A 17,673-nucleotide genomic window follows, 5' to 3' on the forward strand; every position below is an offset into this window, starting at 1 on the left:
CAGAAAATATAAACCTTAAAAGGTGAAATCTAAATATTACATATAATTCAATCAAAAGCCATGTTGATGTATATGAGGGATTATTATTTTTAGTGTTGAAATAACAAGTTAGCCAAAGCACAACTATTAGCAGGACTTTGTCTATTGCACTGCTGAGAACAGCACTTTTGGGCCTTCCTCACTGGAGCCTATTGGAGTGAGTAGGTTAAAGAGAATGTTCCAATAAAACTTGCTCTGTAGTAAATATTGATTAGTGTTATAGAGAGAGTGACTATGCCCAATTATATTAGCACTTAGCTGAAAACAACTGCTGATAAGTTTTTTTCTCTGATTTTATTTTAATCATTGTTCAAGTACAGTTTTCTGTCCTTTGCTTCCATCCCAGCCCACCCACCCATTGCTGATAAGTTTTGATATTAGGGAAAAAAAACCACTAAAAGTAAATACTTTATTTGGCATTATTTTGAATACTTTTGAATTGCTGAGCAAATGCTAGAGAAAAGATTGTAAGCTCTTCAGAGGGCAGGGCAGTGCTCTAAAGGACCCAGGACAGATTCGTCACTCTGTAAAGACTTGTTGATGACAAATGCTTTTTATTCTCAGGTAATCTTGAAACTTTCCTCAGTACTAAATATAATTGGCTGTAGGGGAAAATATGGCCAAAATCCTTATAACATTATTTTGTACTTCTGGTTCCATATTTACAATTTTGATTAAATAAATAGAAATAATACAATGTTTGAAAGCTTTTCTCAGTATATTTTTAATCTGAGTTTATTACAGGAACATCTGAAATTACTTCTGACTCATTGTGTCCTTCAAAAAAAAAAAGGCATTCTTCAAACTTCACATTGTGGAAGACAAAGAACATGACCACAGCAGGAAAATACGGGTTACTGTTTTTAGACATCTCATGATAATTTCAGTAATGATAACACACTTCGAAGGGATAGCTCTTTCTGTATGTTTGAAAGGCTAACAGAAGTGTTCCTTTTCACAGGTAACAAAATCTAGTGATTTTCCTTTAGTGTGGAGAGAAGATTCAAAATCCCAACCCAGCCACTGACAAGTGGACTAACCTGGGTACCAGCACTTTATTTCCAGTTCTTCAGGGCTTGCATTTGAAGTCATGACCTATCTATAACCATGTCCCCCTTGCCCAGCCTGGACAGTTACCTAATTTTCTGGCTACAGTCATTGGTTTAGGAATGGGACCCTAACCGGAACTGCATCCGTCAGAGGCTTCTCTGAGACTCTCCTGCCAGAGACAGCAGGAAGTGATGTCCTTTTGCTGGGGTTTGCACCCTGGTAGTCTGTGTGTCTGGAGCTGCGGCATTTTCCCCTGAGAGACAGATGGTGCCATGAGGTTTCTGGAGCACGCACACCTAAGGTCAGGTGTACTCTGGACTTCTCTGTTATGTGAGTCTATGGATATTTTGTGGGGTTTTTTTTTTTTTGCTTGCTTACACTAGTTGGAGTACGTAGCCTTTTCAGACTGACTTCTTTCACAGAGCAACATGCATTTCTCTTTGTGACTTGATAGCTCATTAGTTTTTATTGTCAAATAATAGAAAGCCTTCTATCATCATCGATATGTACCAGGCATTATTCTAAGTGCTTTATATGTATTAATTTATTTAATCCTTACATCTTTATAAGGTAGGTACTGCTAATATCACCATTTTACAGATGAAACAGAGAAGACACATGGCAGGAGAAATGGAACAGAGAGCTTAAGTAACTCGCCCAAAGTGGTGGAACAGGATTTGTGGTTTGGCTTTTATTGTCCATGCCCTTAACCACTACACTATATTGCTTCATGCAAAAATGTCTAAAACAGTTTTCAGTATCTAATCTCATTCTGTCAATTCACAGTTGCCCTACTTCCCAACCCCACCTCCTTAAGAGACCTCATACTTCTCTTAATAAAGAGCACAAACTCTTTGTTTGACCTGGACCAATATTCCATGTGATGACTTATAATTATTAAATACTGCTTAATAGTGATAGTTTTTATGAGCCTTTGTTCTATGCTAGACAGTACTAAGTACTTTTCCGATATGTCATCTTAATTTTTATGACAGCCCTTTGAGATGATACAATTATTATCTCAGGAAACTGAAGCTTAAAGAGGTTAAATAAGTAGTTGAAGGTTATAGAGCTAAGTGGAAGACCTGGGCCTAGAACCCACTTGGGATTACTCCCAAATCCATTCTTGACTGCTTTTAATATTATGTTTCAGTTGATTGAGCTTTTCAAAGTAGCATGACATTTCTAAAATAACCTGAAAAAGTACGTGTACATAAGGATACTATCTGTATGTGTGAGAACATTACAGCAGTATTGCTGTAACATGTCATATGTCCCACAGTGATGTTTTAATAAATGCAGCCCATATATACCACTGTGGTCCCAGGTGATTTGATTTAATGGGGCTGAAAAATTCCCATTGCCTAGTGAAGTCACAGCTGCCATCAGGTCGTGGGACAATGAATTGCTCCCATTTGTGGTGACGCTGGTGTGTATACACCTACCGTGCTTCCAGTCCTATGCAAGTACAATGCAGTGTGTATAGGACATAGCACTTGAAAATGGTAACAAATGACTGTTACTGGTTTATGTATTTATTATCTATACTTTTTAGTCATTATTTGCTTTCTACTTACAAAAAATGTGCTGTAAAACAGTGTGCTGTGTTATACTGGCAGCAACCTGATACATCCGGCATTCACGTCTCGGATGCATTGTTTCTCTTGTGCTTGATTTACTCTCATGCTGTGCACGCTGCACAGGCTTGTAGCCTCGCACCAACAGGCTACACCAGGTAGCCTAGGTGTGCAGTGTGCTATTCCATCTAAGTGTGCTCTGTGATGTTTGCACGATGACAGAATCACCCAACCGTGCATTTCTCAGAATGCATCTCCTTGTTAAGTGGCACAAGAGAATAATTTTGAGAACCAATCGTTTGGAGAAATGCCTAAATCACCTAAGGTATATCCAACACAAAAGAACACTCTGGTATAGTTTTAAAAATGGGAAGATCTGTATGTATTTAAGATCTTGAAGACACAAGAGAGTATATATAGAACAATACAGGGTGGGGCACAAAAGTGGGTTTATAGTTGTGGGTGTGCAAAACACAGAGTTTATTCTTGTGTTATTATTGATTAATCATTGTATTACTTTCCATGTGAATGACTGTAAACCTGCCTTTGCCTGCCCCCGTATGCACAGTAAAGCTCCATCTGTGTGAACAAGCCACAACTGCATTTCGACGACCAGGTGTGTACAAGCAGAAAACCACCAGCTGGTCATGTTCTAAAGTCCTAGCAGAGGTTCTCTTTGGGGAGGTAAGTGGAATGGAGAGTGACTGAAAGAGAGTTTGACTTATCGATCTATATAAATTTTGTGCTCAAATTTAGTCTACCACATGGAGGTAGTCATGTAGTAGCTGTCTAAAAATGTTAAAAGACTTTAAAGAACAAACACAAAACGTCTACACATAGTCGGATTCCAACAGCGTAAAAATGTATGAAGTCAGAAAAAAGCTTTGAGAAAAAAACAGGTGGTGTTTTAAGGTCCCTCCATGGTCCCCCATCTTTAACGAGGTAATGTGCTCTAGTGTAGAAATTAAACTGTTAAAAATAAGTGGACAGAAGCACACCACGGAAAATATGCATGTCTATTTTATTGCCATTAGAAAAATGTTATATAAAATTTTGGTCCACTTTCTTCTCCCTTACCTCTACCATTCAAACTTAAATCTTTATATTTTCTCAAGTAAAAGCTGAATCACATGTCTGACAAGAGAATGGAATATTTCACAACATTAAATTAAAAGGACTTAATTGAAGTAGGTGTACTCTTTTTCCTCACATCCAGTAATCTGAGTGCATAAATGAAATTTATAGTATCGGTAACTGGATTTGTCATCTCACTTTCAATTCATGTTCCATTCCCCTTATTATATGATATTTCCATAACACTTCAGATATTTTAGTCAGTCGTACACTTTCCAACGTCGATTATAAAAATTAAGATGTTAATTTAAAAACATTATGAAGATTCCAGACTAAACAGCACTCGGCCCGCTTAGAGTGAAGCTGTTGTGAGAGGGCCCTGGACGGCGATGGCTTCGATCTCAACACGGCCTCCCTGTGAGGAAAACAAGGAAGCAACGTTGAGATCATTTTTAAAAATTAATGAGCTCCATAATATCTACTAAAAATATACAGCAATGCAGCATATTTAACATTAAACTTTTTAAGGATAGGAGAGGGGCACATCCACTAAGAATCTACGACAGCCAGGTTACTAGGCTAATCATGTTCTTGTGCGTGAGATCACGTGATTCTCACAGCAGCTCTATTTGACAGACAGGTGTTTTCTCTCCAAACCCACATCTTGTGATTCCAAGTTCAGAGCTCCTTCTTCTAAACCCAATACCATCATAAGTTTGATGGTATTGATCATTTCAAGTAACCACCAACTAAAGGAACTAAAATAACCACTCACAAGCCTGGCTCTATGTATACAGGCTCTAAGTAACATCAAAATACTACAGCTGCTATTTTACTTCTTTCCCACAATTTAAGTACTCTGATTCTGCTGTGTTTATGTGTGGCCTTAATTTTTAATTTTCTGAAATTTTAAGACTAATTTTTAAAATGTCTTAAGTTTCTTAATTTTTTCCCCATGCATGTAATATTAGGTGTTTCCTTTTAGATTTTAAGTCCCTGGAAGGCTGGGACTATTTAATTTCCTTTTAGAAATTTCCCGCTACACTGCTTACTATGTTACATTCAGAAAACAATGTAGAAATTTTAAATTGTGTACATTAGTTATCTTAAAGTGTACTTACCCTGGGCAAAGCAGCAACCTGGTAAGCAGCTCTTGCAGGAAAATTAGTCTTGAAATCTAAATTTAAAAAATGTTTAGTTTTTAGACCCATACTATTACTCAATACTGCATAATCAAGACTCTGGAAAGTGAGTACTTCATAGATTTCTCAGTTCTTAGACATAAGCAACACTGAGAAAAATAGGCTTACATTCATGTTTGCTTGATAAAATATTTTGCCATAAGACTCCTGTGATACATTTACTACTTTCTATAATGTCTTAGCTTTCCAGAAAAAAATGAAAATACATTCTCTGATACTTTGACCTTGTTTGACATGAAAAGCATTTTGTTTTTGAAGTTATCCTTAGAAAATAATGATCTAAAGAGGGAACAGCTGCCCATCTCCAGCAGTTCTGGCTGGCGCCCTCACTGCTAACTTCCGCTTCCTAGCCATTTTTTCAGGACGGAGTTAAGTAACGATGCTTTTCCCATGCTACACCTTAGTCTCATCTCGCCAGTTGGCAGGGACACCCATTTCCCCACTAAGACAACAATGTTAATAGGTAGGGAGAACATTTGCTGAGTGCTTATAACATATGGGCATCTGTTTTAACATGTTTATATGTTGTATTAGCTTATTTAAGCATTCCAACATGCTTTAAGGTTTTATTTCCATTTTGCACGTGAGGAAATGTTAAATAACTAACCAGCTAATGATTCTGAGAGCGCCGGAAGAGAGATGGTGGATAGACCATATCATAGCAATAATACAATCTGTTTTAAAATATATATGTATTTGGAGGGTGTAAAAACCTGAGAATGGTGTAACAAGATTAAGCTGCAGGGAAATGGGTTTGTAGGGGTATCATGTGTTATTCTAGGGAATACAACGTACATGTGTTGAATCTTTCTCATGGAGGCACACTATGTGTGTCCTACCAGACTACGCGTTCTTTTAGGGTAACACCTATGACCACTTCTTTAGCATCTCCTCTCACTCTTAGTTCATAGTGCACACTCATTAAAGTTAGTAGATTTCTCTTTAAAATGGAAAATGGTACTGAAGCCAAATTACTTACACTGTTTGTAGATTTCATTGACAGTATTGAAGTCATTTATGTCAGCCAGCAAAACAGTTGTTTTTACCACTAGAAGATACATACATTGTCATTAGGATTAGCTATTTGATCTGATCCAAAACATGACTTAAAATTAACAGTGTATGGTCTATAACTGGCTGTCTTGATTAAAATGGGAGTGAAATTAAAACTATTCTAAAAAGGAACAAAGATATGGCATGACATTATTACTGGATGCCTTGTGAAAAAAAAAAGGAGCTCACCATTAGTGAAGTCGCAGCCCGCAGCCTTCAGAATTTCACCCATGTTGGTGAGAGCCTACGAACCAAGGCAAGGGAGGCCTGAGGCACTGACATTACAGTCAAGCTTTACTTCAGTCCAATAAACCGTCTTTCGCTAGTACCTCCATGAGCAGCTTATGTTGCAGAAAAAGTTTCTCTTTTTAGGAAATTCTACTCTTTCTAGGCTACCTCTAAATAAATACGGAATAAATTGCAGTAGATCCATACAACTAAATTAACATGAAGAGCTCTACAGCATAAATTGTTACATGATGAAATAAAATCAAGACTCGAGTAGCAAGCACAGTAAGTTACCACGTGTGTGTGTGTGTGAGGATGCAGGCATTCAAAAAACCTTACTGAGGACACGTGCATGCTGGTGTTGGCGCTGTCTCTGGACTGCACATGCCACTGGTTCTTGTGCTGACTGTACGGAAGGAGCAGTGATGAGGGACACTGGGGAGGGCGGATGGAGGAAGGGTGGGAGACATCTGTTCACTGTATATGCTTTCTGTGGCTTTTGAGTTTTTTGCCCTATTTATGTATTATCTATCTAAATTATTTTTTAAAGAAAAAATATCATCAGATATTATAATGTGACTAGTAAAGTTGAGATGAAGAATGAATTGAAAAAAAGGACAGGATAAAAACTATGTTTTTCCAAAGGCCAGACTGCCAAATACACACACACACACACACACACACATTTATATAAATAAAATTTACTAATATATATTGGGGTTTTTTTGAGAAACAGGGAAAAGAATTCTTTAAAATCAAATATTATTTAAAAGAAAGCATGTTTTAACGCTTCCTTGCTGGCTCATATTGATGGTATCAAGGTGATAAAGCATTAAGAACCCCAGAAACTATTTCTGTTTCAGCTTCTTAAACCCTGAGAATTTCACACATTCCAGCCCTGAGGAAACGACTTCAACCCAGGCTTTTTACGCACAAAAGGAGAAAATGTCTCATCACAGCTTCGGGCAGACCCATCCCACTGGGGGAAAGCCAAGAAGCAGTGCACTTATTACATGATTTACCTAGCTCCTTATGGGTGGACACTTAGGTTACTGTATGTCTTTGGATATCCCAAATGACTTGGTGAATGCATTAAATTATCATGTAATTCTACTTATTGGGTTAGATTGATTCCCCAGTCTTATTTAGAAAAACACACTGCATGTAATCCTGGTATTTCTCTTTCACTAACAGGTGTTGACTTTCACTTCTGTGGGTCGTGGGGTGGTTTGGGCAGGTTGGTGGCATGGAAAATAAACTTCCCAATCCTCATGGACGTGGCAAGATGTTATCTGATTTCAGTAATTCAGCCCCCCCTCCCCATTTTAGTGAGATATAATTGACAAAACATTGTATTAGTTTTAGGTACATAACATAATGTGACATAAGTATATATCATGAAATGGTTATCATAATAAGTTTAGTTAATATCCAATAATTCAGGTTAAAGTCACCTTGGAAAGAACAGTCTTTTTTGTTTGTTAAATAATTCATTGGATTTCTAACTTTCTACTGACATACAATTGTCTGAAATCAATAAGTAACTTAAAAAGCATTTATCTGGTAATTGCTTTAAAGCAAATCAGCCAACTGGATTTTTAATACTCCTCAAGGTTAAAATGTAGCACGGAACAAAACTTCGCACATGGAAAGTGACTCGCCTGCTTAGCTTCTGCTGCCACCCCTCCCGGCACAAGCTGTCCACTTGAAGGGTCCATGCCCAGCTGTCCCGAGATGTAAATGGTCCTGTCCACCAACACGGCTTGACTGCAACGGACAGAAATGCAGTGTGCAGATAAAATATCAATGTAAGGTGCACTGCTAGAAGATTTCTTTGCATGGACACAATAAGCACAAAATGTAATATTAAACACTGATAACTGACTTCATTAAAATTAAAAACTTGCCTGCTGAAAAACATCTTAGGGAAATGAAAACACAAGTCACAGACTGGGAGAAAATATCTGCAAAACAAAGGCCTTGCATCCAGAATACATAAAGAACTCTTATAACTCAGTAATACAAAGAAAAATAACCCACTAAAAATGGGCTAATAAAGGGTATCCAGTTTGATTTCGCACAGTTTTCACTGTTGCCTTATGTGGAGCTCTATCAGCTCCCCATTGATAAGATCAAGGCAAATTTACCATGCTATCTGTATTTATGCAGTCTAGTTTAAATGGAAAAATATTTTTAAAAACACAATAAAAAAGAGTGGGACAAAACTCGTGTATCCTTTGATCTCACGCTGAAGACTGCGTGTGTGGGGAGAGACACGAAGTCATGCTTTTTCCTGTCCGGCAGGGTCCTCGCTGACAGAAGCCAGAAGCCAACGAAGCTGGAGAAGTCTCTGAGTCTACCCAGCCAGAAAACACACTGCACAGTGTGACTCATTTTGACGAGAAGGTGGCTTAATTGGAAAAGGCTGGAACCTTCCCTAAATTTGGTTTTGCCCCAACATGAAAGCCTCATTTTTACAAAATCTTGTGAGCAAAATTAATATGATCAGAGGCCTTGGTGAAGCTGTCTGAACTCTGAATGGTTTGTGACCAGGAGCAGAAGGCTCCTTTCAGATGACATTATTCTTCTAGAATTATTGCCATTTTTTTTGGTAGTCTTGCAAATAGAAGATTTAAAGGAAAAGTTATGCCATTTTCTTTCAGTATGTAACCAAATAAAATTCTGATGTTTCTCAGGGAAGCTAGTTTCTTTATTTTATCCTTTAAAAGCCTACTGATGCCATCAAGAATTCTTGTTTTGCCCTGAGTGGTGTGGCTCAGCAGGTTGGGCACCATCCCACAAACCGGAAGGTTACCAGTTCAGTTCCCAGTCAAGGCACGTGTCTGGGGTTTGGGTCAGGTCCCCGGTTGGGGGGCACGTAAGAGGAAACCGATAGATGTTTCTCTCCTTCTCTTTCTCCGTTCCTTCCTCTCTCTAAAAATAAATAAAATCTTAAAAAAAAACTCTTGTTTTGTGAACCCATTTTGGAAACTGTGAAGACCACAGAGAGACAAAACAGTGAAAAGTGGCCTGCCGTTGAAACTGTTGAAGTACCTGGTAACACATCTGGTTTTGCTGCTTTGAAGGAAGAAGCCGCATTGGTCGCTATGAATCACTGCCTTTACATTAGCATCACAGACTGTGTGCCAAAACTCATGAAAGAAGTTTGGAAAAGGTCATAAAAGTCACTTTATCCCTTGAACCACTGCCTTGTTAAGGCTTCTCTTGAGAAATGGGAGTAGAGTATAAAGCTGTTTTCTTTTGCAGAGAAGTTTACTGATTCCCCAAAGAACAAGTTGTCCATGCACTGGTGAATTCGGATTTCACCTGCTGCTCCCGTAACTTCATCAGTCAGGGGGTTCAGATGCTGCAGCAGCTTGCTGGACTGGTACAGCACTTTATTCAAGAGAAACAGGAGCACCCTTCCAATTGAAGTGGATTTTTGTGGAATTAATTGTTTCTTTTAAATGCAATGTACTTTCTAATCTAAATATCCTTTTTAAATTGGGAGTTTAATTTGTTTACATTAATGCATTTATCCATATACTTAAGAGTTGTTCTTATTCTCAACTTTCCTGTGTCTCATGCTTTGATTTTTCCTCCTCCTTTTCTGACTTCTGAAGTTTTGAATTTTCCTTATTTCCTAAATTTCTGGTTTGGAAATAAGGAAACTTATATTCTAATTTAGTTATTACTAATTTAGTAATTACTCTTGCATCTTTACATACATATTTGCCCTAAATTTCCAAGTTTATCCAGCTTCCTCTAAGTAGTACAAGAGGGGCTTTAGTTAAAACTCAGCTCTCCCCTCCTTATTTCTATTATTTTAGTTCTATTGTGTTTTCACTTTACCTCTTCCCCACCCCCATAGCCCCCATCTCTGTATATTTTTAGTTTTTTTACAGTCAGGGCTTATTTAGATTTACTTACATGATTTTTTTTTTGGTTCCACACACTCCTTATTGAGGTATATTTTTAGTAATTTTTTCCCCTAGCAGGGACTTAGAATTTTTTTTCTAACAAATTTTTTGACTTTGAGAAAAATGTCTATTTTGCCCTCACTTTTAAAATAGAAATTTTAGTTGGATGCAGAATTAGATGTTAGTTTTTCCAGCAGTTGAAAGATTCCTGCATGGCCCCCTGGCCCTGGTTATTGCTGATGCGAAGTCTGCTGTCAGTGATGCCGTGGCTTTCTAGGTGATCTCTTCTCTTTGCCTTTGCTGTGCTCTGCACACTGTTCAACATGAGGCTCAGGGCACAGCGCACACTTCCTTCCTGCTTTGACAGGGTTGTGGATACAGTTTTCTAATCCTCTTTTCATTGGCTTCTCACTATCGCTCTTCTAGGCTCTGTGGAGGCGTCTCCTTCCAGTACCTCAAACGTATACACCTAAGGCATCATCTTCTATTTCTACGTGGGAATTTAGAACCCCGGCTCCTAAGGCCTGTACCCAAGTCTTAAATCCTCATGGGCTTCACACATCAGCTCATTCTTTCGGCTCTGATTCAATTTTGTTTTTTAAAATACTATAGTTCTTTTTTAAAAAAAGATGATTTATTTATTTATTTATTTATTTATTTTTAGAGAGGGAAGGGAGGGAGAAAGAGAGAGAGAAACATCAATGTGCGGTTGCTGGGGGCCGTGGCCTGCAACCCAGGCATGTGCCCTGACTGGGAATTGAACCTGCAATGCTTTGGTTCGCAGCCTGTGCTCAATCCACTGAGCTATGCCAGCCAGGGCTCGATTTTCTGTTTGTTCCTGACACTTGGGAATCTTCCTTTTCGTCTTTTAAGAATTACCATTTAAAATGTGTTTAGTAGGAGGAGGAAATAAAGTAAAAGAGTCTTGAAAATAAGAGTTATTTTCTACTGGAATCAAAGACTTCTGAAACAAGGTTTATTTCTCCATCTTGGATTTCCAGAGTGCTATTATAAATGTTAGCTGAAATGTATAATGTTGTTCAGAGAGCTAAATCCTTACTGATTAATGGTCTGCTTAGTCCACCAAAGGATTTGAAGTTCTCTTTTCCATGTATGTGTAACCCATGAGGTCCTCTGGTGGAGCCTCTTACACTGGGCACAGGACGCTGCCTCATGTGATAGAGCTCTGTTCGTCCAGCTCCCGGGATGTGCCAGACTGCAAACTCCCTGGAGGCTGGGCAGTGTCTGGCTGTCTCGGCACAGCCAGGCCTAGGTGATTCCCTGCACACAGTGGGAACATAATAGCTTCTCATTGATGGTTTGCTCTCTAACCACTTAGTAGCTTGAACAACTCTGGCTGTCAATAAAGTATCTGTTTTGGAAGACCTACTGGCTTTCAGTATCAGTTTTGGAGAACTGAAGAGGGTCAATTTAAACTTGGTAAACAGGACTTAGAAAGTCTAGGAATTATTCTCCACCATCTGGCTTTCACCCTAGCCCACAAACAGATAACCGTTGAATTTGTTAATGTGTCAGCTTGTCTCAGGTCGAACTGTACCATCAGCTAACACCTTCTATTAACTGTTCTGTGTAGAACTGGCTACGAGTGGTCCTTTGAAAGTACCTTTAACTCTTCCCATAGTGCAAGCCCATATGCATTATCACTGGTCAAAAAAAATTTTTTTGTTACCATAAAAAGGAACTCCTGGAACTCTGACAGTATCTGAGCTAAGTGAGTTAACTCTTGTAAATCAATAGAGATTGTTCACAAAAATAATTGAATAGTTGACTCTTCCTGAGCATAAGAATTCTACTAGCCATAGATCAGTGATTAGGTTCCAGAAAATTTAAAATGTATCATTCTGCTTCCAGGTCAAAGGGTAGTAACACTCTTCAAAAACATCCTAGTAATAATTCTCACATCATAATTTATGCCACATGGACTATCACTTCAAATTTGTATGACTATCTGCATGGTGTGCCAGGGAAATGGAAAGCAACATAATAGCATCGTGATGTGGAAATCTCTCAAGGTTCTGTCCTGGGTGTCCCTGAAATGTGCTGAGCTGATTAGCTAATTAGTGACAACACCCCATCCATCCCCATGCCAGGGACTGAAAGTTCAACACATGTGAACTCCTCCTGGAAAAGACCCAGAATTCTCAAAAGTGGACTAACTAACAAACTCTATGCACAAAAAAAAATTGTTCCCAAGTGGTTATAAAATGTCTAATTCACTCTATCAGGCTATCAGTAGGTAGTTGGAATGTGTTTCTTTCTTCACAGAATATTGAAAATTAGTACCACTGCTAGTGGCTTTGTGTCCCCTTTGGATACAGAAAAGCACAGGAGGCACCACATCCTGAAGTCTTCCCACAACGAAGCTGATGGTTTCCCCTTGTCATGCTGGCATATTCATATAACAATTGCCTTCTTTTGTGCTTGCACCTTTACAATGATAGTTGAGCCCCACCTCCCAACCAGGGATATTACTCTCATGCTTGCTTTCTTTAACAAACTACATAATCGAGGCAGGTGTATGCTCCAGGCTCTGTAATCACTTTGCTTTTGTTAAGGGTCACTTTTGTTCTGAGGTAAGACCCCCGGGCAGAAGAAGTAAAAAAGATCACTGACTTTTAGTTTTATTGTAATGCCCCCTTAACTATTCTTAATGTCTTCTCAAATACTATCAGAATTCTCTTCCTAAAAGAGATCTGATCACTTCGCTTCCGCTTCAAAAACACTGGATGGCTCCTCACTGAATATAAAATAAAGTTTATACTCTTTCAGTTCATCACTGGAAGCCATAACAATCCAGACTTTGCTGAAAGCTAATTTTTAGCAAGAGGCAAAACAAAAGAATTCAAAGTCCAACTCCTAACCAGTGTTTCTCAAAGTGTGCGTCATACGCCAACGTTGAACCACAGTAAGGAAATGATTCCCTTTCCATTCTTTCATCATCTCAAAAGTGGGGACTGGAATACAAATCACTTAGAACAGTGCCTAAGGCTGAGTAAGCATCGATAAATGTTAGCAATGAGGACTTCAATCCTCTGATTACATGGAGAAAAATAATCATTTTTAGAAAACAAGCCAAAGAAACCTATCACTTTTAACAAAGAGAGCACAGGCCTTGGGTTCTGAACCAACTGCAGGATCTAGCTAGAAATTAGTAATTATTTATTTGAAGGTTTTTTTTTTTCACTGTTGCCTTCTATTGGGTGGGTTTCTATTTAAAGTACTGTCATAAAGTTTCCTTTTTAAATTTGTTCAAGTGAGCCATCTCAAAGAAAGTGTTAAGTAAATTAAAATAAAGGTAGTACACAGATTTGGCAAATGAAAAAAAAAAGAGTAAAACTGGTATTCAGATTACCAAAACTTCCTTCTGAAAATCTTTATATTCTACCTCTAGGCCTCAAGTCATTCCTTCTGCGTAGAATGCCCTTCACCCCATGACTTCCTGTTGAAGTCCTTAACAAAGTGAGGTTGACCCTTGAACAATGCAGAAGACGGGGCATCCACCCCCACAAAAGCAGAAAATCCATGTGTAACTTTTCACTTCCCCAAAACTTTACTAATAGCCTACTGTTTTCCAAAAGAAGCCTTGCTGATAACAGATGATTGACACCTATTTTGTGTATGTACTGTATACTGTATTCTTACAATAAAGTAAGCTAGAGAAAAGGTTATTAGGCAAATCATAAGGAAAATATATTTACAGTACTGAAAAAAAGCTGCATATTAGTGGACCCATGCAGTTCAACCCATGTTTTTCTTTTTTCTTTAAAGATTTGCTTATTTATTTTTAGAGAGAGAGGAAGGGAAGGAGAAAGAGAGGGAGGGAAACATCACTTTGTGGTTGCCTGTCACGTGCCCCCAACTGGGGACCTGGCCCACAACCTAAACATGTGTTTTGACTGGGAATCAAACCAGTGACCCTTTGGTTTCTAGGTCGGCACTCAATCCGCTGAACCACACCAGCTAGGGCCAACCCATGGTTTTCAAGAGTGAACTATATTTTAAAAGTCAAACTTTACAACGGTATTGTAAGTGGCAGATTCAACCTTCAAAACCTAAATCAAGGACTACTTCTCATGAAGAGCCTTCCTAAATCTTTTTCATCCTCTCCCCCAAGTTATCAATTTCTTTTCCTCTTTTGCCACCCCCATTCCCCACCTCCGGTGACCCCTCACACCCTTTGCATTTTACTTCTAACCCTACTATAACAATTACTGTTCTGCCACATATAAGTGCTATTTTTCATGACACTGTGGTGTAGAGGAGAGAGCCAGGCCCTGTTCAGACAAGCTCTGTCGCTTTCACTTAACAGTGGTTCATTCTGAACTTCAGTTTTCTTCTTGTAAAATGGGGATGGTAGTTACAGAAGAAGGTGGTTCTCATAGTGTGCCATAGCAAGCACTAAATTAAAATGTTTCTTTTTTGATTTCTTATACATTTTTGTACCCCTTGAAGTGCTTGGCAGGTAGCAGGTACTCAATACATGTCTGTCATAGTTCAAGGGTTCCAGCTGTTGTTCTTTTAACAGTGAACAGACATTATAGAGTATTTTATTTTATTATTTTCTTTTTTTAATGGTCTTCTCTTTTTGTTAGAAGATTTTATTTATTTTAGAGAGAGGGGAAGGGAGAGAGAAATGGGGAGAGAAACATCAATGTGTGGTTGCCTCTCACTTGCCCCCCACTGGGGACCTGGCCTGTAACCTAGGCATGCGCCCTGACTAGGAATTGAACCAGGGACCCCTTGGTTCACAGGCCAGCATTCAATCCACTGAGTCACACCAGCCAGGGCATTACAGAGTATTTTAAACAGGCAAAATAGAAAAAGGTTACAGGATATACTTTAGGGAAGAATTAAAAACAAAAATTACATTAGGAAAATAAAAGTATACAAGAATACATATAAGATTCAATAGTTTTAAAGCTGAGACATCTTTTTAAAAAGGAATTAACTTTTCTATCTAGCAGCACTTTCAACAAAGTGGAAATGTACACAGGATAGATGCTCTGGCCAGGATGCATGTATTTAGCTAGAGCATGTGCGACGATCTTAGAAATGATCTTCATTATGATTTGTACTGAACTTTGTTAGAGGGAAATAAGCATGAGCAAATGAATTAATAATCACAAAACACCTATATACGGGCTGTAAAAACTTGTGTCTTGAGTAGTGTGCAGGGATTTGCTAAGCACCTGTGGATGGGATTTACTCCTTTGAGTGAAAAGAGGGTTAGCCAAACACTATGCTAAGTCAGTAATTTTCAACTAGTGTGCTGCAAGAATTTTAAAAATATGCAATATCTGACTATTTAATCAGGGGTACTGACCTCCTTTCCCTTAGATTGTCAAATAAAATAGTGACGACAGCCAACCTAACAACAGCCGTCTGGTGTGAATGAATAAATTACACCTATTTTTTTTCTGTCCGATTGGCAAAAACTATGTATTTTTTGGTGTGCTGCAGAATCTTAGTAATCACTTTTTGTGTGCCATGAGATGAAAAAGATTGAAAATTATTGTGCTAAGTGAAAGAAGTCAGTTACCAAGCACCACATATTGTAGAATTCCATTTACTACAGGAAAAGTCCGGAGCAGGCAAATCCATAGAGAGGCACAGGAGCTTAGCGGTGGCCTGGGGCTGGGGAAAGAGGTGGACGGCGTAATAAAATGTTCGGTGGTTACAGAACGGCTGTGGCCGAACTACAGTGAAAATTGCTGAACTGTACACTTCAAAGGGCTGGATTTTGAGTATATGCGAATTATAGCTCAAGAAAGCTTTACCCCCCACTGCCCACCACTAAAAAAAGGGAGAACAAAGTTCAAAAACAGACCACTTCTAACCAGAGGAACTTTTCTGGCTGGCTACATAGCCCGACACCCCTGCACAGAGCAAAATCCCTGGGAGCGCAGGGTCTACGTCCTATCTCACTAACTCACTGTGGGTATTCGGGTGCGTTGCCCCCTTTCTCGGGTTAGCTTTCCTCGCGTATTTGATGACGTTGGCGGATGAATCCTGAAGCCAACCCCAGCTCTGATCCCCGGGGTCAGTCCCGCGCCCGACCCCGCACGCCTGGGGTCCACCCGCGCTACACTGCCCAGTTACCTGTAGGGACCAATGGCTGCTGGGGCTTTCGCGGTGCTGATTATCTTTCTGATTAAGGACGCCATGGCTAAAACTCTTCTCTTCAGGCCCCTGGGCGAGAATGATCCTGTACACTAGCACCTCTCGCGTCCCAACCTGCCGAAGGCAGTCTTTACACAAACACGTGGTGGGGGCAGTTCTATCAGCATTCTGGGACTTGTAGTCATTGCGCGGGTCCCGGCCACGTGGAGGCAGTGGCCGCACTGGCGCATGCGCCCTCCAGCTCACTTGCAGCGCTTGTAGTTTTGGAGGGGACAGTGGCAGGATCTTGTCATTCTGCCCTGGGAAGCCCTAGCTTTCCACCGCAGTGTGTCAGAGAGGTAGGTCGTGAGGGGCTGGTGTTCACTAGGGGAGTGTGTGTGTGTCGACCCCCAACCTGGTTTCCGCGCACTGCGCCCCTCACCCCGATCTTCTCTCTCTCTCAGACCCTGTTGGCCCCCTCTATCCTCTTTTTCCCTTGTTTCCAGCTCCTGGGCTTTCTGGCCGCCCCGCCCCTCCTTTGGCCCCTGCTGTCCACCTCCTTCAGTGTTTCTTTTTGCTATATTGCCACACCCGAGGGAGGCCATTCTTGGACTGGGCTTGTCTTTCCCACCCCCACTTATGCCGTAACGCAGCCATTTTCAACCTTTTTCATCTCATGGCACACATAACGTAATTACTAAAATTCTGTGGCACACCAAAAATATATTATCTTTTTTGCCTGACAAAAATAAGTATAATTTTGATTGGTTCATACTGGCCGGCTGTTGTGTTGTCTGCTGTCATTTCTTTATTTGACAATCTGCTGTTTGACGATCTAAGGCAAAAGAGGTCAGTGCCCCTGTCTAAAAAATCAGGTATTGCATGTTTTAAAAATTCTTGTGTCGCTCGGGTTGAAACTCGCTGCCTTAAAGCAATAAGATGGGTCATTCTGGGGACGACCGCACCATCGGAGCGTTTTCTACCTTCCAGCCCCTCCCTTGCTCCCTTCTCTGGTGCTTCTGGAGCTTTTAGAGGTCTTTATTCCTTCCCCTTTGACCTGAATTGGACCCTTAGTGACCGGGATCTGATTTCAAAAAGGAAGATCGTTGTCTTGATCCAGCAACTGGCCCCAGGGCTGGTCTCTTGGCAGATATTCAGTCTTGCTGTGTCAGAAGGGGTGGTAGTTGACTAAATATTTTCAGTTTTGTTTATAATGCATTATAGCACGCTTCACTTCTTCACTTATGAGTGCACATGTGCCTTTTAGAAAGAGATGTTGAGCCCCTGCTTTGTGCAAGGCACTGGGCTGGGTGCTGGAGATACAGTAGTGAAAAAGACAAGATCCCAGTCCTGCCCTGCTTCTAAAATGTAATACTGTAAGGAAATCCTGTTTATCCCTCCTCATTCAGT

General features: G+C 39.8%; 2 protein-coding genes across 3 annotated transcripts in view; one reads left to right on the forward strand and one right to left on the reverse strand.

Moving 5' to 3' along the window:
• Nucleotides 1–3,668: 3,668 nt before the first annotated feature.
• RIDA (reactive intermediate imine deaminase A homolog) lies at nucleotides 3,669–16,421 on the reverse strand. Its single transcript, XM_045861297.1, has 6 exons — nucleotides 16,264–16,421; nucleotides 7,885–7,990; nucleotides 6,185–6,239; nucleotides 5,922–5,990; nucleotides 4,862–4,917; nucleotides 3,669–4,155 (listed from the first exon to the last, which is right to left on the reverse strand). The coding sequence occupies exons 1-6, from the start codon at nucleotides 16,326–16,328 to the stop codon at nucleotides 4,093–4,095; spliced, it is 414 nt and encodes a 137-aa protein (XP_045717253.1). The 5' UTR covers nucleotides 16,329–16,421; the 3' UTR covers nucleotides 3,669–4,092.
• Nucleotides 16,422–16,518: 97 nt separating this feature from the next.
• Nucleotides 16,519–17,673, forward strand: part of POP1 (POP1 homolog, ribonuclease P/MRP subunit) — a 32,197-nt gene continuing 31,042 nt past the window's right edge. The window contains exon 1 of one of the 2 annotated variants that reach the window (XM_045861193.1): nucleotides 16,519–16,622. The gene's annotated coding sequence lies outside the window, so the exon portion shown is untranslated. The remainder of the gene's footprint in view (nucleotides 16,623–17,673) is intronic. The other variant, XM_045861192.1, reaches the window with a different exon arrangement.

The sequence above is a fragment of the Phyllostomus hastatus genome, unplaced genomic scaffold (assembly GCF_019186645.2).
Source record: "Phyllostomus hastatus isolate PE091 unplaced genomic scaffold, TTU_PhHast_1.1 phas_scaffold_21, whole genome shotgun sequence".
NCBI classification, from domain to species: domain Eukaryota; kingdom Metazoa; phylum Chordata; class Mammalia; order Chiroptera; family Phyllostomidae; genus Phyllostomus; species Phyllostomus hastatus.